Raw genomic sequence first — 20,604 nt, 5'->3', positions numbered from 1 at the left:
CAGAGAGAGAGGGAGACACAGAATCCGAAGCAGTCTCCAGGCTCTGAGCAGTCAGCACAGAGATGGACATGGGACTCGAACTCACAGACCACGAGATCAAGACCTGAGCTGAAGTCGGACGCTCAACCCACTGAGCCACCCAGGCGCCCAACGATACTAAATATTATTTCACAGCTTTGTTAGCCCATGGTATTACTTCTGTGAGCTGTCTGTTCACTATTGCATTGTTAGCATTTCCTCCTGGTTTCTAAGAGCTCTTTAGACATTATGGGAATTCACCTGCTCTCTGAGGTAGCCATTTAAAAAAGATCTTGTCCTTAGCCTTTAACATTTCTACACGAAGAGGCGTCTGGATAGCTTAGTTGGTTGAGCGTCGGACCCTTGATTTCAGCTTGGGTCATGATCCCAGCATCGTGGGATTGAGCCCTGGGTTGGGCTCTGCACTGAGTGTGGAGCCTGCTTCAGATTCTCTCTCTTCGTCCCTCTCCCTCACTGCATGCTCTCTCTCTAAAATAAAAATTAAAAAGAATAAAATTTCTACATTGATTCTTGACTTGTAGAATTTTAAATTTGTTAAAGTCTATGCTCACAGTGTCATTATAGTCATTTATGTGCCCCCTAGGTAGTCATAATTTTTAATTGGAATTTTTCTGTTTTTGTTTTTGGAGTATAGTTTGAGGTGAGAGGTTTCAGTGTATAAATAATGACATTTTCCCAAACAGGCAATTTTTTGGATACCGTTATGTTAAACAGTCCATTCCTTTCAAATTAATTTATGATCTTTCTTCTTTTTTTAATAGATTTTATGTGTACTGGGGTTTCTTAGGGCTCTCTTTGGCATTACTGATTTATCTGTCTAATATCATGCCAATTATTGTGGCTCTGTAACTATTTTAATACCTTGTGGGAAGTCCTTCCTTATAGCTGTTTCATAAAACACGTTAGCTATTGCATTGTTTGGTCAAGTTAAAAAAATAATTGCACTGGGATCTTCTTTGGGATCCCTGTTTAGAAACATGGGATGTTTTTAAATTTAAGTATATATTTTTTATATTAAGTCATAGTAGTATTCATCTTTTTTTTTACAATTCAATTTAATATTTTGTTTTGGTTGTTGCTATTATGATATCTTAATTTTTTTCTACTCTATTCTTGTGATTAGTTATTGCTAGAATATATAAAAGCTATTAACTTTTTGTCTATCTTTCCTTGTGGCTTCATTGAAATAATTTAATCTTTGGGTTTTCAGTTGATTCTATTATCTTTCTATATTATCTGCATAGTATCATATTCATATTATCATATGAATAATCATATTATATGCAAATAATGACAGTTTTGACTCTTTTCCAAATAGTTACATTTCTTTCTGTGGCATTTATATTGCATTGACAAAAACTTCCAAACAATATTAGCACACAATGTCTTGTCCAGGATTCTCTGATGTCTTATTAAGGGCTAAGTAAACATGTAAGTACAATGTTCATTATTGGTTTAAGATAAATATTTTTTATTATTTTGAGGGATTATTTTTCTGATTTTAGTTTTCTAAGGGTTTTTTTTTTTTCTTTAAAAATCGAAATTTTGGGGCGCCTGGGTGGCTCAGTCTGTTGGGTGTCTGACTTCAGCTAAGGTCATGATCTTGCAGTCTGTGGGTTTGAGCCCCTGTGAGTTTGAGCCCCATATCAGCTGTGCTGACAGCTCAGAGCCTGGAGCCTGCTTCAGATTCTGTTGTCTCTTTCTGCCCCTCCCCGACTCGTGCTCTGTCTTTCCCTCAAAAATAAACATTAAAAAAAAAACCCAAATAAAAATTTTTGTTCAGTTTTTGTATCTGTCCTAATTTCACAAAATGGACTGGGTGACTTTCTGTCTTGTTTATACTATGGAACAGTTTACACGAATATTTATTTCCTAATAGTATGGAAGAACTCACCAGTTAAGACCATGTTTTAAGATCATTTTGGATGTAATTCTTTGAAGACATTTTCTCTTTTATTAGTGGTTACCTAGAATTTTCATGAGATGTTCAAGCTTATTAGAATCAAGATGATTATATATTAAATAAGTCTTGTCTTATAATTAAAATAAACCATCACATTTATATTTATATTTTATATATTTTTATATTTTAATAACTCTGATCTCTGTTTTTCTCTTTAAAATCAGGCTTTCAAACATTTGGCATGTTTAAAGAACTAGTTCTCAATTTTCCTGCTTTTTAAATATGTCATTTCTACTTTTATCTTTATTATTTTCTTCCTTCTGCTTCTCCTCAGTTTGTGTTACTGTTGTTCTTCTAATATTGTAATTATTCATTACATGTCTTTCCTTTTTAAATGATGGAAGTATATGACACTTTGAATTTACTTCTAAATATAGTTCAGGCTACATTGTACAATTTTTGAATAGAACCTTCTGATTTTTATTATTTTTGAAACAGCCTATAATGGTGGTTTTGGTCTCCTTTTGAATCTATTATTCTTTAGGAGAATTTAAAAAAATCTCTGAGTGATTTGATTTCACTAATAATTTTACTAATAATTAGTTTGCTTCTATTACTAATATCTGGTTTTGTTGCCTTGTGGTCAAATAAAATAAGTTTTATGATTTTTCCTTCTGGATTTTACACAGATTTTTTTCTTTGTGAACTAAATACTCACTGGATCCTGGGGGGAAAAATGAGATAGTTAATTTGTTTATAGGCTACAGAGTTATTTCATCCACGAGTAGTGACATTTGTTTATTTTTGCTTCTTGACCTCAAAGGGCAAGCCAAAACAAATATTTTATTTTATTTTATTTTATTTTTATTTTATTTTATTTTAATTTTTTTTATTATATGAAATTTTTGTCAAATTAGTTTCCATACAACACCCAGTGCTCATCCCAAAAGATGCCCTCTTCCATGCCCATCACCTCCCCTCCCCTCCCTCCCACCCCCCCATCAACCCTCAGTTTGTTCTCAGTTTTTAAGATTCTCTTATGCTTTGGCTCTCTCTCCCACTCTAATCTCTTTTTTTTTCTTTTTTTCCTTCCCCTCCCCCATGGGTTTCTGTTAAGTTTCTCAGGATGCACATAAGAGTGAAAACATATGGTATCTGTCTTTCTCTGTACAGCTTATTTCACTTAGCATAACACTTTCCAGTTCCATCCACATTGCTACAAAGGGTCATATTTCATTCTTTCTCATTGCCACGTAGTACTCCATTGTGTATATAAACCACAATTTCTTTATCCATTCATCAGTTGGTGGACATTTAGGCTTTTTCCACAATTTGGCTATTGTTGAGAGTGCTGCTATAAACATCGGGGTACAAGTGCTCCTATGCATCAGTACTCCTGTATCCCTCGAAACAAATATTTTAAAGACTCTCAATACTTGTCTCTCTGTCAACTTCTTATTCATCTATTTTTCTCAGAATATACATTTATACTGTTTTTCACAGTATATATTTTGATTCTGTTATTATACACCTAAAATTTTATGACTATTATATCTCAGAAATGAGTGTACCTTTTATCAAATAAAACGTGACTTTCTTTATTCCACTTCATGCTTTTGGCATGTTGGAAGGTTAGTTTTTCTAAAATTAATATACAAGTAATACATTGGTTTGTGAGCATAATTTGTTCTGAAAACATTCTTAGAATCCAAAGCACTCACGTATCAAAGCGAATTTCAAGAACCACTGGCTCAGTTGTGATCATGCGATGTTCGGTGTCATGTACCACTCGTATTGCAAGACATCACTTGTTTATCATGTTAAAATTTATTAGAAATGTTTGCTCGTCTTGCGGAACACTCACGGAACGAGTTACAATCCGAGGTTTTACTATAATTAATAATATCATTTCCTTACTTTTATTTTCTCTATGCTTGATAAAGGATAAAGTCAGAAGATATATATGTCCTTTTTTTTTTGAGAGAGAGAGAGAGAGAGAGAGAGAGAGAGAGAGAGAGCGAAGGGCAGAGGGAGAAGGAGAGGGGGGAGAGAGAATCTTAAGCAGGCTCCATGCTCAGTGTGGAGTCGGACATGGGGCTCGATCCCATGACCCAGGGATCTTGGCCTGAGCAGAAATCGAGAGTTGGATGCTCAACTGATTGAGCACCCAGGTGTCCCTGGCATCCTTATAATATGAAAAAGAGACACCAGGAGTGTGCACGCACAGAGAAAAAGCCATAGACATATGTCATATGAGGCTGTCTGCAAGTAAGGAAGAAAAGTCACACCAGAAGGCAACCTGGTCTTAGAGAACCAGCTCAAAGAACCTTGGTCTTAGACCTCCAGCTCCAGAGCCATGAGACAATACATTTCTGTCGTCGAAGCTGCCAGTCTGTGGTATTTTGTGACGGCAGCCTGAGCAGACGGATACATCTTTATGTGTGGATGTCCATGGACCGTACACCTTAAGATCACTGGGTCACAGTTTTTTTCACATGAGTTGAAATCTCTGAAGGGTGGCATGGAGAGAGGGTGGGGGTGGGGACAGGGGAAGCATTTGGCTATTTCAAAAACAAGTCCTTGCGGTAAGAGAAATGGCAGTCCAGTTTTCAGATATTGCTGAGTTAGGTGGGAGGGGGTTTGATTTCTTCCAGCCTTTTTTTAGAAGACAAGAGGAGTTTGGATAGATTTTTCTCAATTTAGCTCCATCAAAATTATAAGTAGTAGAAATTTCCTCCATCCTTTCTAATTCTAACAAAGTGGCAAGCTATTATTAGTTTTTGCTGTAGTGTGTTTTCATCTTTTTCTTAGTCTTCATAGAAGCCAGAAGACTGAGGTAAGGTTCTGCAGAAAAATTTCTCCTTTTGATACCCTTTTATAGAAGTTTGCCTTCCCTAGAGTCTGCCTCCAGGGGCCAGTTTTATAATCTGTAGAAGTCACATGGAAGAAAGAGTGATGGAAACACATCTACAATTCAGGCCTGGTAGGAATCTCATGCAACCCTTTCTCTAGTAGAAGAAAACTAGATGTTTTGAGGGCTCAGAATAGCAGGTTTTTGAGATGTCTGAATACTCCACAGTGAGGAGCTTAGAAACACTATTTTTGTCTCTTGAGGTTGGAGCATTCGTTATAGTACTGAAGGTGATATTAATGTAATATCCCAGTGAACGCCCTGGCCCTGAACACCAGGATGGTGGTTTCCCTTCACCATAGAGTTTTTAGCTGGGTTTTTAGCTAGGAAAGAAGGGCACACGGTCCCTGTGGGGCCATTATTATTGTGAGTGAGAACTCGCTGTCTCCGCTTGCAGTGGGGTTTCCAGGTAGGTGCACCTGTAGTGAAGCGTGTGCCCTGTAGGAATCTTCTCCCAGGGCCTCCAGTGGTCACAGCGGCTGGGCAGAAGTTCCAGCACAAGGGTGCAGATTTCGCTTCTACACAAGGAAGCCCTTTGTAACAATTTTGCTTCTTCCTCAACAAAGCAGGTCTCCTTTTGGGGTGGCAAGGCAAGTTCTCTGCCATTGCAATGACACAAGAGGAGACGCTCAAGGATACAGTAGATGAAGTCTTAGAATTCACCAACTACAAGTGTGAGCTCTCTGAAGACACCAACAGTGTCTCGTTCTGTTTTGGAACTGTTTTGGGTGTTCAATAAAGGCTTAGCAGGTACCTGAATGCGTGGATGAATAAAGTGGAAGACAGGCTATACTATCCCAAAGCCCCTGCAACTCTGAGAGTGAGTGATTTCATACTGTCAGTACCCAAAAGGGGCCCAGGATAACACTTCTCCCCCTTAGTTCAATGATTGGCAGAACTCACTGTGCAAGGTGGCTGCATCCAGGGCTCTCCATCCACTTGCATTGGCAGCAACTTGCTTGTCCTGGAAAACCAAGAACCGAGAGAACACAGTGAGCTTTGCCTCTTCTGGAGGTGAAGAATTAGGGTGGTCCCCACAAAGGCAACAGATGTGGGAAGACCTTATCTGCCCACCTAGGAGTGGTTCGCTAAGACTCTGTTGGAGGGCTGGTTAAAAACAGATTTCTGAGCCCACTTCAGGAATTCCGACTAGGCACGTCTGGGGTCAGGCTCAGGGGCCTGCATTTTAATAAGCATCGTGGGCGATTCTGTTGCTTTGGTGTTCAGACTCCAGTTTGAGAAACACTGTCGTGGGTGAGCAGTGAAGTCCACGGAAGTCTGGGAAACAGTGGCCAACAAGTATGGCAGCACCACTGCTGAGCAGACCCTCAGTCAACAACCAGCCGGAGGGCCTGCAGATTGTGCCAGAAACTCCACAGTGAAGCGAAATGGGAAAGGGCCTGGTTTCTATGTTGAGTGAGAAGTTGCGTCATGTCAATGAGGTAATGTCTCCAACCTATACAAGGTACAGCTCAGGTCTGAGTGTTCTTGCCTTGCCCCTGCTCTTAACCATCCTCTCTTGTATGTCTTGAACAGCAGCACACTCTGTGCTGGCTCGGACTATGAACGTGGCTTAGCTGGGAAATGGGGTCATCAGGAATACTGTCCCCATGGGTAGGAGGGAAGGAGAGAAGACAGTGTTGCTTTCTTGCGTGGGGCAAAGCTTCTCTGGCATATGGATTCTTAAGAGGAGAGAGATGAGGTCTTTTGACTTCCTTCTGTAGAAGAGTTGTAAATTCGTACTACATCACCTCGAGGAGAAAAGGCAAGTCCTTTCGGAAGCCTCTGGTCTGGGCGAGCAGACAACAGTTGCCACCCACTGGCCAGGAAGCTCTCACCTGGGTTTGGCATCAGCCCTGTTCTTGAAGTTACAAAATGAGGGATATAGGCTATGTTTTGATGTAGACGATTCTCTCACTGATCCTGAGAATATTTAATAATAAAAAAAATAAGAAACCTAATAATAAAACAAATCACGAGAGGAGGGAGTGGCATTTTGGTTCTTGGGGCTGAGGAAGGTGTCTGGGAAATGCCCAGGAGGATGGGGATCCTGGCTCACCCCATCTGTTCCATCTAGAAATAGGCCTATTGAATATGAAGAAAAGGTCCTCCCTCTTATACATGGCGTTTTTGATTCCCCTGGGACTAAGATGTTACATTCTCTGTGGCCTACGTCAGTTATGTCTTAGATGTGCTAACAGACTAGACCTACTCAGTGCTGGAGTCATGGACGGTGGACAGGGAAGGAAGTATGGGGATTTGTGTGGAAAACAGGGCCCCAGCACAGCAATAGCCCAGAGAAAAAAACAAACTAAGCTTTGGAGAATAATAGAAAAGACAAAGAAGACGCAGGGAGGGAATGAAGAAAAGAGTTTAGAGCTAAGGATGTCAGGGAACCAGCTCTCAGGGTCTTTTCTGAAGGATGTAGAGAGCAGCATTTCCCTAAAAGTGTGCTGAGGGTACTTGCCCAAGAGGTTTTGGGACAAAAGGGGTCTGTGGTCCAATAACTTTGGGAAGCCTGCATACTGTGGCCTTTCCAGGAGATCCCTAAGGCACACTAAAGGATTTGAACTGGAAAAACTGGATGGGAAAAGGAAGGGAATAAAGACTTCTGAAAGAATCAGGTGGGGAAGAATCTGATGAATTTTATTGATTAAACAGAAGTAACTGAAACCAAGGATCCCCTCTCTTAGACTCCATTTCTTCCAGGAGCCGGCAGTGACTGACCTGTGGGGTCCACACCCCACAGAAGCATCGCCTTCTTAGGCAATTAGGACAGATTTGCTGATGTTGATGGTTTGGCTCCACAAAGGTATACAGGAAATAGTATTCCTAATTTAAAATTTTTTTTTAACGTTTATTTATTTTTGAGACAGAGAGAGACAGAGCACGAACAGGGGAGGGGCAGAGAGAGAGGCAGACACAGAATCTGAAACAGGCTCCAGGCTCTGAGCTGTCAGCACAGAGCCCGACGCGGGGCTTGAACTCATGGACCGCGAGATCATGACCTGAGCCGAAGTCGGCCGCTTAACCGACTGAGCCACCCAGGTGTCCCAGGAAATAGTATTTCTAAGGCCACTATCCAAGAAAGGGCAAGCAGAAAACTGGTTTTTGTCACAGTGTGCCCTCTGCCATATATCTAGCATCTTAATTAGTGAAGATAAGAAAGGCAAAGAGTTGGACCTCTGGTTCTCTAGGCCTCATAATCCTCTATTAGCATTTAGAGAATTTCACCAATTCATTATAAGAGAATGGCAAACTGGTCGAGGTGGACCCTTTAATTGATGTCCTGCATGGTTGTATTGTACCTAGTTTGGGAAATGGTCTCTAAAGACATTCTTTATAAATGTTATCGAGCTTCTGTCCGTCACTCTCCCCGCACTGAAACCCAAAGATGGCTTCCTTGTCTTTGTAAGAATACGGAGGGAGGTGGGAAGACTCGGAGGCTGCTGGGTAATGAGGAAGCGTACCTGATGGTGACAGAGGAGCACTGGGCCAGCCTCCTGCCCGCACTCTTCAGGCCAGTGTAGATCTGCCCCATCTCCATGGCTCCCTCTAGCCCCACCACTTCGAGGAGCTGGTCACTGAGGTCTGCAGAGTGAGAAAAGCAGAAGCAGGGCATACATATCTCTCTGTTCCTCAGTATGGTTATGGTCAGAATGTCTGCACCTTAGATGACCAACTCACATCTGTCAATAACCCTTCCTCTCCCACCAAATAGCATTTTCGTACTCATTCTGAATAGGGAATTTCCCCAAAGGTCAATAAATGTACCATTTCATGAGCAGAAACCCAGTTCTAGTGAAAAAAGGTTTGGATTTGGAACATTAATATGCATCCGATGAAGAAGCTGGCATTTCAAGAAGCCTCTTCAAATGGAGGGTAATATAAATGATGAACCAGCTATTGCTGAAATGATTTTCAACCCCCCAGTGCAGCTAAAGACACACTGGTTTGGGATTAGGATAGGAAGGAATGTTGATGAAAGTCCTTATCCATAACTGGTTCAAGTTTCTTTTCTCTGAATGTCTGAATAACATCATGGCCCTACTGATGATGACTGATGATTAATTAACCTCAGATTTGGCCTGTGGTAAGCCAGTGGTGAGCCAACCTTCTTGGACATCCTTGGGGGAAATCAGTGACCTCCTTCAGGACACCAGGTGCCTAAGCTATGCCAAGGAAAAGAATATTTCACCTCAACCAAATTATTCTGAGGCCATGGTAGAAAAAGCGGGACAGAAAATATGTGTCTCAGGCTCAGAGTCACATAGGACTGATGGCCTCCCACAGTGGCAGTTACTTCTGATCCAGCACCTGGAAGAGGTCTTTTTCAGGGTTCCTGAGGTTTGGGCAGTGCCTGCCCGATTTCTTGTGAAAGCAATGGCAGGATCAAGGCTTGACGTTGGGAACAAGCCTCACTTTTACAACACAATTTTTATGTATTTAAAACAGAAGCAAAATAAAAAGGCAGATTGTTTAAAACCTTCCATTCTTTTCCCTACCGGGGCGAAGGTACTTTTCTCATAGATTGTAGCTAATTACCAATATCCTACTAATATCCACAAACTAGAAAATCAGCACTTTTATTTATTGCATAGATGGCTTTTGTCTAAGGTCCCTGCTGGTATTGTGTAATAGTGTTTGTTAAGATTGCCAAAGAGATGTTTAGGTTTGTCTATACTTTTTTGTTTAGAAGGTATTGTTTAAAAACATTCCCTTGATGGACGTTTTGCTAATGAAGACAGTTAAGCAAACCACTGAGCTGACCACAAATGTGTCAACACTGTTACAGTCTAACCTACTGATTATCACCGATGGACATTAGCTGCCAACAGATACACAGACGGTTCATCTTTCTGTCACAGGCACGTAAGCTTTCCCCTCTACTTCAGTCCATACTCCCATTCTCCTTCTCTGCTATCCCTTTTTTTCATATCTTGTGGAGATACTGTCTCCTTAAACTCTCCATCTCATGTGGGCTTGGAACAAGAAGCCATGAAAGGGCAGTGTTTGTTTAGGAGAACGCTGCAGGCTCTCTTAAGGAGTTTGGATCCAATAAACAACAAGTATCTAAACCTCTAGCCACGTAATTAGTTCCCTTCTTACCAAAGAACATTAAATAACCATTGGATAGTCTTAGCTTACTGTGTCATTTTAACACAGTGTCTGCAAAATCAGCATGGGCTATGAATGTGAGGCGGTGGGGGGGGGGAGGGGGAGGAGGAGGAGGGGGAGGAGGAGGAGGAGGAGGAGGAGGAGGAGGAGGAGGAGGAGGAGGGAAGAGAGAAACCAAGGAGTGTGTCTAGGGGTGAGGAGGGTGGGGAATTACACTGGGGTAGGAGAAAAAAGCAGCAGAACTTTTCAGAGGTTTCTCTAGTGGCAGAAAGACAGATGTCTTGTAAAATGTTGCTCTTTGTACCAGACTTTGGTATCTGACAGTGCTGTTATAGTTCAATGTTTTCCCTCCTTGAAACATTCCCTGGTAACAAAATGTTCTAAGAAGCAGGGGACTTAATAGACTCAAGTGTTTCAGCTTTTACAATGTCTTGGTCTTTTAACAAATTTTCCTGTTGAATGGCTTTAAGTTGTTATCACTTCCCACACATTACCTTACAGCTATCACTTCCCACACATTACCTTGCTTCCTGGCTCTAGAAGAGAAGTAATGAAGGCTGATCTCATCCACATGGTGGGTGGGTGGGGGGGCGGGCAGAGGCTTACACACACGTGGGACTAAGGAGATAAATGCAGGGTAAGGGGCTAGGATCTCGGTATACACTTTGCCATTCTGATTTTGAATTTGTACTCTGAATCTTCCCTGGCATAAAGAGGCTAGGATGACTCCTGTCTACTACTGAAGAAAGCCTTGATTGCTTTTCTATTTCTCTGCCATTGCCTGGTTGATCTTTCTTTAAACTTCCTACAATGCCTACTAGGACGTTCTGAGATAAAGAAATCTATTTAACGTTGTTTCCCAAACTTATGGGACCATGAGGCTCTTCTTTTGTGTGATATCTATAAACAGTCTCTGGTAGTTTTCTTTGGAATACACTTTGGGATATTTTGGCATCGCTTAATTCCTTTTACTTCCTTTAGCACAGAGATACTTATGCACAAATTAAATTTGGAGTTAAAATGAAACAGAATAGAGTGTAAGTCAACATCTAAGCACATAGAACAATTAATGTTCAGAACTTAGAATCCAGGATCAGGACATCTGGTATACCAGGTGTCTGTTTTACCTGATACCCATGATTCTGAATGTGGTTTTGGCAATTCATATCATCTTCACATTGTCTTTACACTTTTAACTCATTAGTATTTAAGATGAAATGTCCATGCACTTTAGTAAAACAGGAATTCATTCATTCACTCACTCACTCACTCACTCACTCACTCACTCACAAGCTACTGAGTAGCAGCTGAATGCCAGACAAACACCAGGAATACAAAATGTTCTACTCCTAAAGGACTCTTGGCCAAGAGGGAGAAAATGTGTTAGGTGTAGAAAATGTTGTAATTGAACTATAGGGACAGAGAGGCCCGAGTAACCTATTCTGACTGGGCTAAGTGTGGGAGGAAGGTGTCACAGACATTTAAGGCACGTCTTGAAGGATGAATGCCAGGCAATTTGCTGGGTTGAGAAGGAGAAGGAGCAAAGATATTCCAGGGACAGAGGAACACATGTAGGGTTGGACAGTCACAGAATGCAGAAAGAAATTAATTTAGCAATAAGTCCATTTGGTAATTTCACTGAAAAGTATAAAAAAATATTTCTACCTAAGGAGAATTACTATCTATCTATCTATCTATCTATCTATCTATCTATCTATCTATCTAGATGACAGAACTGTAAACAGAGGGTCACTGGTCTGGTCACAAGTTTGTTGCAGCCACAGAGCTGGGCTTTTCAGCTTCGCTCTTGGTAACAAAGCCTTGTCATACACTCTCTGAGAAGGAAAAAAAAGATGGAGAATGGGAAAATGGAAAAAGGAGAATGTGGAAGCAAAGGAGGCATAGCAAGGACAACAACAGCAGCTCCAATCTGGCCCACTAGACTCAGCCTCCAGTATGTGATTTTATAAACGCAGATCTGCTCATGTCATCCCCATACCAAAAATCCTTCAGTGGCACCAATCATAACACCAAGTGCTGGCAAGAGAAGATGAAATGTGCATTCTTTCACACCTATAATGAAAGTGTAAATTGGCAAAAGCTTTTCAGAAAGAAATTTGACAATAAGAGTCTACAATTTTCATACTGTTGATTCATTAAATTCTTTTTTGGTATTGATCACAAGAAATCATTGACAGAATCCAAGTTCATACAAATATGAACATTGTGGCATCATTTATAACAGTGAAATCTCACCCTTTACTATTTCCATCTGTATGAGACTAGTTAAATAAAGTCTATGGTATCCATGACAATAGACTTATGCCACCATTAAGATATTTACAAAATCTCAAAAACATTAAATACGCATATAATGTTAAGTGTGAAGGTGACATATAAATGTATTTATGCACAGCATGCTTTCAGTTATGTAAGAATGTGCATAGGAGAAAAGGACAAATGCCCCTAAAATCTTAACAGTGGTGAGTTCTGGATAATTAGATTAAAGGTCATTGTTATTTTCTACTTGATTCTTTTCTACATTTTTCATATCTTCTCTACGTATGTATTAATGTTATAATTTAAAAGTCATTAAAAAAAAGTATCAGCTGACTGCTCTTCCTACTTGCAAATGTGATGTAAACTCCCTGGCTTCATGCCCCAGGCCTATCCCCTTCTGGCAAGAGGCTGCCTCTGCAGTTTGATTTCCTGACCCTGTGGGCTAGTACCTGCTCCAGAAATACACAACATGTAGTTCTCCAGGTAAATCCTCCTGTTTCCCTCCTTTGTGCCTCTACACATGTCGTACCCCTGCCTGAAATGCCCTCTTCCACTCCTACTTGTTCATCGAAACTCAGCTCAAGTGTCATCAACTTCAAGAAGCCTCCCTTCACTCCCATGCCTGAAGTTTGGTTTAGATCCTTCTCCTCAAACTTTCCCAGCTAGACGTGGTCAAAGAAAGAACAAGGAGGTGTATTGGCAGTGGGTAAGAGATGGTTGTAATACTGACTGTAGCACAGGGTCTAGTTTGAACAGGACTAGAGACAAAGGACTGGAGGAAAAGGGAGAAGTGGGGTGAGAGGCATAAGGAGTTCTAGGAGCAGGTGTTCTGAGACAGCGGGAGACGGAGGGATGGAAAGAAGTGCTCTGAGCCATGCTAGTAGATCACAAGTCCCTCCTGTGGCCCCAGCTGGGCAGCTGAAGAAGATGGGCATTAGGGTCAAGGTGAAGTGAGGCTAGGTCAATGGTTCCCATACTTTGTCGCGTGTTAACATTGCCTGGAGAGTTTTTATCAACAATGATGGCCTGATTGCATCTATTCCAGTTCAATCAGAATGTGTGGGCCTGGGAGGCCGGCATCAATGTTGGTTTTTAAAGATTCCCAGGTGATTCCAAAAGGCAGCACAGTTTGGGAACCACTGGGCTAGGTTGTTGGGTGGTTCTCAAAGTGTGGTCTTGTAGCAGCAGCAGCATCCGCGTCAACCAGGAACTTGTCAGAAACACAAATCCTCAGGCCCCACCCCAGACCTAATGAATCAGAAACTCCGGGGATTAGGCCCAGTGGTCTGTGTTCTAACAAGCCCTCTGGAAGATTCTGAGGCATGCTCAAGACTGAGAATCTGAGCCTTAGGCAATAAAAGTGCCCAAAATACATGCGAGAATTAGAGTGAAAAAGAATATCAACAAGTTACTTCCTGACTACTTTGATCTAGAGCTTTTTTCATTTGAAAATTAGGAGTTAGGAATAATAATAGTGACCTCAAGTGTGGTTATGAGATTAAACGGCAGAGTTGGACGTTAAAGTGCTTGGCCCTTTAGAGTGGGCACTAAAATCTATTAGTTTCACTTTCCTTTTCTGCCAGATTCAGCCTAACGACTCCCAATCGTCTGTTTATCTACCCTCTTAGAGCTGTGTACAAGTGTCCCCAAACCCTCACATTCAGGCTAAAACATTTAAAAAACCTTCATTGGTCCTCTGGTTTCACACCTCCACACAGAGACCTCAAATCCAGGTGAACTTTAGATTAAGTGGGCGACCCACTCAGTCTGTTTTTCCCTCCAATCTCTTCCCTCACTCTGCTCCTTTCCCTACTTCTTTGATCTCAACAGCCCCATTTTGCTTTTCTTTCCTTAGTCCTGCCCACTTTTGGGAGGAGGGGCTGGAGCTCAACACTGACAGGTAAAGCTGGCAGAACATTCAGAACTAAGGGGCACATCTGATCTGTCCACTCCCTTCTTCAGATGCATCAATGGCTCTGGAAGCCCAAGGAACGGTGTCTTGGCTCCTTAGTCAGGTGTGCAAGGTCATTTACTGGTTGGCCTTGTGTCATACACAGGTGTCTCTCTGCTTGGAGAACTCCTATTTGCCCTCTGGGGATGCGCCAGGCACCATGCTTCTTCCTTCTCCTATGCTCAGACAGTGGATCTCACCCAATGACAACTGTTTCTGAACATATTACTCTCCCAACTCCACTGAGAGTTGAAAGCCAGGATGTTTTCCTGTTTTGTTTATCTTTGTAACCCTAGCAACTAGCCCAGCCCTTGGCATATAGAAGGTTCCCAATTAAATGTTTGTTGAATAGACTGAATAAGATACATGCTTTAGTGCCAAAGACCTTGACAGTTTGACCTGAAAGAAGAAAAAGATAGTGATTAAAAATAATAGTAACTACCTGTCTAGACTGAACTGGGTAACAGGTTTTCCATGAATTAATTTATTTCATCTGCATATATCAGGTAATGCTGACCCAGTCTGGTTTTTGCCTCTCTCTCTCTTTCTCTCTCTCTTTTAAATATTTTGAGAGAGGAGAGAGAGAAAGAACGAGTTGGGGAGGGACAGAGGGAGAGAGAGAATCCCAAGCAGGTTCCATGCATGCCTGGCGCAAAGCCTGACTCGGGGCTCAATCTGACTGTGAGATCATGACCTGAGCTGAAATCAAGAGTAGGATGCTTAATTGACGGAGTCACCCAGGAGGCCTTCCCCTCTCTTTCTTAATGCATAATTTTTATGATCATTCTCATCTTGGCTGCTGGCTCACATTAATGAAAGTTCAGTCGTTGAAAATGCAAGGGAAGCTCAGGATATATATACGTGTGTGGCATGATTCAGACTTCTAGCTTGCTGTGCCCTAGGGAAGCATGGGAGATCCTCAGCCTAACGGGATGCCTTGCTACCCTCAACCCCACTCCTACCTTGTTTCCCCTTCAGTCAGTACTCCGGGGTTCGGGTCTGAGAGCTGCAATGGGGAGCCCAGGGAGCCAAGCAACCCCCAGTGGATGTGCTGAAATCCTACATGATGGTACCCAGAGAGTTTCTGAACCATCCTGTCATATGGGCAAGGAAGCCTGCCCCACATCCTGGGGTACCTGTATAATCTAATAAAGCCTGTGGGTGCCATCCCTTTACCTGGGTCATAGTAGCACAGGTGAACTAGGATGTTAGGTATCATTTCTTTGGGCTGGATTCCTATCCACTTGGTGGGGTAACACTGGTTAGCTAATGCCCATCTGAAGCTCTTCCTGGCAGGGCTCTGTGTCTGACTAATTAGAAATGCAAAAAGGAGTTTGTCACTACTTAATAAATGGCTTCTGATAGACAACTAAGGAGTCCCAGGGTTCAAGGGAAATGGTGAGAAACACTACAGGGTCTTGAGTTTGGGGCTAACAGCTTCAGCTTAATCTCTGTGTCTACATAGGGCAGGTTATTTGTCTTTTCTGAGTCTGTTTGCTAAGCCTGCCATAACACAAGCCCATCGGGCTGGGTGGCTTAAAACAACACACATTTATTTTCTCACAGTTGTGTTGGCTGGACAGCTACGATCAAGGTGCTGGCAGAGTGGGTTTCCCCTGGGGCCTCTCTTCTAAACATGTGCATCCCCGATATGTCTGTCTGTGTGTCTAGACCTCCTCTTCTTTCAAGGACACCAGTCAGATTAGGTTAGGGCTGCCCTAACTGCCTCAGTCCATCTTAGTCACCTCTTTAAAGGTCCTGTCTCTGAATGCAGTCACCTTCTGAGGTAGAGGATTAGGGTTTCAACATAGGAATTCTGGGGGGGGAGGCAAAATTCCCCCCAGGTCCCTGCCCATAGCAGACACAATAATAAAACCTACTTCATGAGTTATTTTGTGGACAAAAGAGGTACAGGATGTGAAGGAGCTCTGCAAACAGCAGGAAGAAATGTCCCTCCTCACTCTGTTAGGGAGAAGTTGACATGCAGTGGAGGGGGGGCGGGGGTGTGGGACTTTCTTACTCTCTTCAGAAGGAGAGGACACAAGTGGGGCTCTGCCTTGTGGTGGGGCCAGGTTCAGTCCCCACAGTCCAGACAGGTGAGTGGTAGCTGGTAGGCCTCTCTCAAACTTGGCCTGCCAAGGCGTGTCACGTGTCACCTTGGGCTCCTCTCCTGCCTCCAAATTTCCATGGAAATGGGCCACGTGCCCTTGGTGGTTCAGGCACCCAGAGCCTTAAAAGCTAAGCACTGAGCAGATTGCCTCAGCTTCCCACTGGGTCTGGTCTGTGCAGATGAAGGACTGCTCCTGGCGAAAGAGCTTCAAAGCCAACTTAGAAGCCTGGCAACCTGAAAATAGCCCGGGGGTGGGGAGATGGAGAGCCCCACAAGGCTGTTTCTTGATTTTTGGGAAGGGAGGGGCTCTGGGGTTTCCTTGGGCACCAAAGGGTGGGTAAGGAAAGAGGCTTTAAGTGACGTATAGGATCTTCACCTGGACACATTCCCACCTGGCCTCTCAAAGCACCAGGCCCTTAGGGATCCCAACCATACCTGACCTGAAGAATAATCTAGGGCCATGCTTTTCCTCACGATCTTAGCTCGGACATGGGGTAGAGGCAGAAGGACCTTTGCCAGAAAAATAAGCAGGCAGGAGGCCTCATTCCCTGGCATTCTGTAAACCCAACATGAAGAATGTGCTCCTGAGACTAGCTGTGGGGCAGAGACCTACATCGGATACTACTGCTGGGCACCCACAAGTGTCATTACCTCAGGAGAAGTCACTTAGCTTTTCTGAGTCTGTCTTTTATCTGGAAAATGTAGATACAGTAACCCACTGGCAGGGTTGTGGTGAGGTGTAGAAGTGATGCAATCAGAGGCCCTGCACAGAGAGCACACAGAAAGCCCTTAAGAAACAGCGGCTGTTACGGGGATTTTATGCTTCCTTAGAAAGGGGCGACCTCAGAATATCCTGTCTTTGCTACATGGTGAGTGGCCTTCTGTGGATGGTAATTGACATGACCCAGAGAAGGTATTGCAGGAGGCATAAGAAAGAGGGAGAGGAAGATATGGAAGGTGGGTAAGAGAGGAGAAGGTAGGGGGAGAATGAAGTGCTGAGGAGAAGAAAAGCAGATGTACCATGAAGGCCAGAGGTACTGTGACCTTGAACTTTTAGGATGACTGTCCTTCCTGGCAAATGAAGCATCTCTATTACCACTCTTTGACTCTAAAGCGGGAGATTCAGCATTTTATTTGCAAATGAGTTCCTTTAGTTCCTTTTCTTCACGTGTGTGTGTGTGTGTGTGTGTGTGTGTGTGTGTGAGAGAGAGAGAGAGAGAGAGAGAGAGAGAGAGAGAGAAAGAGAGAGAGGAAGAGAGAGAGAGAGAGAGAGAGAGAGAGAGAGAGATGGAGGGAGGGGGAGAAAGAAAGAGAGAGAGAGAAAGAGAAAGATACGACCTCATAGTGATCCACTATTCCTGGCCTGAGCAAGGAAGAGTAGGGTTGGATCTGGAGATACTTCAGGCATAGTGTTGATACCCCTGCTAGTGAAGCACCTCCTTTGAGGGGAGTGTCCTTTGTGTCCTGCTGTTGTCATACTGGCTTGCAGGTTTCTTCTACTCCCAGGGGTCTGTTTAAAGCCCAATAAAAGTGTCCAGAGAGTGTTGAGTGGTCTTTGCCTCTGGAAAATCCAGATGGAAGCAGATCGGAAGGAGAAGCAGCCTAGAGCCTCTGCTTTCTAAAGAGGAGAGGCTGTAGGCTCGGAGGGAAAGGGAATGTGTTGATCTAGCAGGCAGGCGCTGGGATTTCTGTCTCTGCTCTGGCTGTCTAGTTGTGTGGCCCTGGGCAAGTCACTTTCCTCCTCAGGGCCTCTATTTTCCCTGATTTGGCATAGGGGCATTCTACCCTTCAAGTCTGTTGGAGCTGTTCCAACAAAAGTAGAGTCTGGATTTCCTGACTGTCTGGGTCAAGAACAGATTGGCAGCAATCTTTACCACTCCTTACACTGTGCAGAAGTCAGAACATTCTGTGCAACCCTACACTGAGGCGAGAGAAAGAGTAAGCGCGGGCACACGCGGGCTCACAATGGCCATTGTTGTTGGTTCCTGAAAGCCTGCTGTGTGGTGGGGTGGGGAGGGAAGAGTGGGGCCTCCATTCTGTGTGGCTTTCTCTTCCTGGGTGAGGCAGGGCTCTGAAGAAAGCTCTGTATTTTGTGGAAGGGGGGCATCTAATCCTCTCTATGCATACGGGTCAGGTGCTTCAGAAGGGGAGAGGCAGTGTGCTGGAGAATTCCTCAGGAAGAAATGATCTCCTAGAAATGGCTCTGAAGCAAGCCTCTGACATCATCATGGAGTGAGAAGGTCTTTTAAGGTCTGGGAGGCAGTGGAGGTACAGGGAATCTTGACCTGGTGGTCCCAATGAAGTCATGAAGAAAATGACCATTACTGAGCATAGACTCTAGGCCAGGCAGGCCTAGAGCTTTACAAAGGTTATGCTTTTAACCCTCACGGCAACTCTGTTAGATAGCAACTATTATCTCGACATAAAAAACTCCTGAGGCTCAGTGGGGTTGAGAAGCTTGCCTAACGTCACAAAGCTGGCGTGTGGTACAGCTGGAATTCAAACCAAGGCTTGTTTGACTCCAAAAATAAGCTCTGAATAAAGAACTCAAGGCAGAGACAAAATACCTTAGAGTGACAGGGTGTCTGAGGGCAGGGAAGTGAGCATGGAGGGGGTGAGCCTCTTCTTGGCTCTTCTCAGGGAAGACTTCTTGGCTGCACAATCTTATTAAATGGAATGATGACTTTCTCGGCTTGAATGTCAAATGCTATTGTTGGTATGTTGTTGGTAATTGTTGGTGTATTGTCTGGCTTTACTTTGCTCATGGAGCTTGAGAAGCTCCAGGTACAGTGGATGTAATGAAATCAATCAATTAGTGGTGAGATTTTCCAGTTCAACTCAAACCTGATTCTCACGCATGACACATACAAGGTACGTTGCAGACATCTACACCCACCAGGCTAATCACAGCTCAGAGAGATAAGCACACCACCCACCTGCCCCAGAAAGGCAAAAGCAGAGAGTTGTGATCAGAGAGACTTTTTCTGGTTGTTGGGTCAGGATTGGCCAGAAACGGGGGGGTGGGGGTGGGTGGGGGAGGGTATTGTGGTGTATATGGAGAGAATGCCATGTTTGGAATACCAGGACTTGGCTCTAGTCCCAGATCCATCAATCAGTGTGGCCTTGGACAGGTCAATTGACCTCCCTGAGCCTCATTTTTCTAATTATAAAGTGTTTCTCAAGGGTGTTGTAAGGGATTAAGATGAGATGAGGAGTATAAAGTATTTCTCACATCTAGTGTTAAATTCAAATAGATGCTTAACAAGTATGGGGCAAATCGGCCTGAAAACGGATCGAGCGTGAGGGAGGTGGAAAAGACACAGGTTCCAGTCTAAGGCGTCCATTCTGTGAATGTGTTGGGGGCGGGGGCGGCGGTCTGCTGTGGAGGCTGACGGGAGAGGGCGGGGTGTGTGGGCAGAAGCTGGGATCCTGTTGGCTGGTTTGTGGGGAGGGAGGAACCACGCACGTGGCAGCGCCCCCTCTGTCTGACCCCTACTCCTGTTGGCTTTTGTTCCTTCTTCCTTTGGGCCACAGCCTCCCGGTTCCGGACCTGAGAGCTGTAAGCCTGCATCATGCATTAGCCTCTGAACAGGTCTCCTGCCACCAGTCCCCTTTCCTGTCCCCTAACCCAAACTGCATACTACTCTCCCATCCTATTGCTCCGGGCTTACACCCCGTCACCTCTTCCTCTCTTCCTATTATTCGAGGATCATGAACCAATTCTGTGGCACATTACTCCAGGGTCTCTATCTCTCTGGCCTTCCCTTGTGCTACCTCTACACGCTAGTGCTCCAGCCCCCCTTCCCCTCTTCTCCCTCACCGTCTTTTCAAATCCTTGCCAGCTTCAAGTACAGCACACACACATCGCACCTTGCTCATTCATTCATTCATGCATCCACTTATTCTTACATCAGATATTTCCCGATCACCTCCTAGATGCATGGCACAGTACTGACAGCTGGGGATCAAGTTCCTAAGGAAAGCCTTTTTTTTTCTTGCCTCCCACACTCGTATGATACTGTTTCTGCCACTCCATGGCACTTGCCTATCATACCAGTGTTAACACTACTGTTCTGCATAGATCTCCTGTAGGTAGACTGTGAACTACTGGAGGTCAGGACACATCCCACTCTTGGTTGCATCTTCCACAGCACCTGGAACACTGACAGTACTTGAAGGCAGGTTTGAATCCAGGCTCTATCATGTACACCTTTCTTGGGCCGCTTATCCCCATTAACCTCAGTGTCCTCAGCCGTAAAGTGGATTAAATACAGATGATGTCTGACTTGCAA

General features: G+C 43.7%; 1 protein-coding gene across 8 annotated transcripts in view; it reads right to left on the bottom strand.

The window, feature by feature from the left end:
• The window catches only part of DGKG (diacylglycerol kinase gamma), a 213,062-nt gene that overhangs the window by 16,813 nt on the left and 175,645 nt on the right, over positions 1-20,604 (bottom strand). For all 8 annotated transcript variants that reach the window (XM_060639467.2, XM_060639458.1, XM_060639460.1 and 5 more), the window contains 2 exons: positions 8,324-8,444; positions 5,757-5,817 (listed from right to left, as the gene is read on the bottom strand). In XM_060639467.2, coding sequence (XP_060495450.1) covers positions 5,757-5,817; positions 8,324-8,444 — 182 coding nt within the window. The remainder of the gene's footprint in view (positions 1-5,756; positions 5,818-8,323; positions 8,445-20,604) is intronic.

The sequence above is a fragment of the Panthera onca genome, chromosome C2, assembly GCF_046562875.1.
Source record: "Panthera onca isolate mPanOnc1 chromosome C2, mPanOnc1 haplotype 2, whole genome shotgun sequence".
In the NCBI taxonomy this organism is placed as follows: domain Eukaryota; kingdom Metazoa; phylum Chordata; class Mammalia; order Carnivora; family Felidae; genus Panthera; species Panthera onca.
Note: the sequence above shows the minus strand (reverse complement) of the source record. Positions and strands in the feature narration are given on the sequence as shown.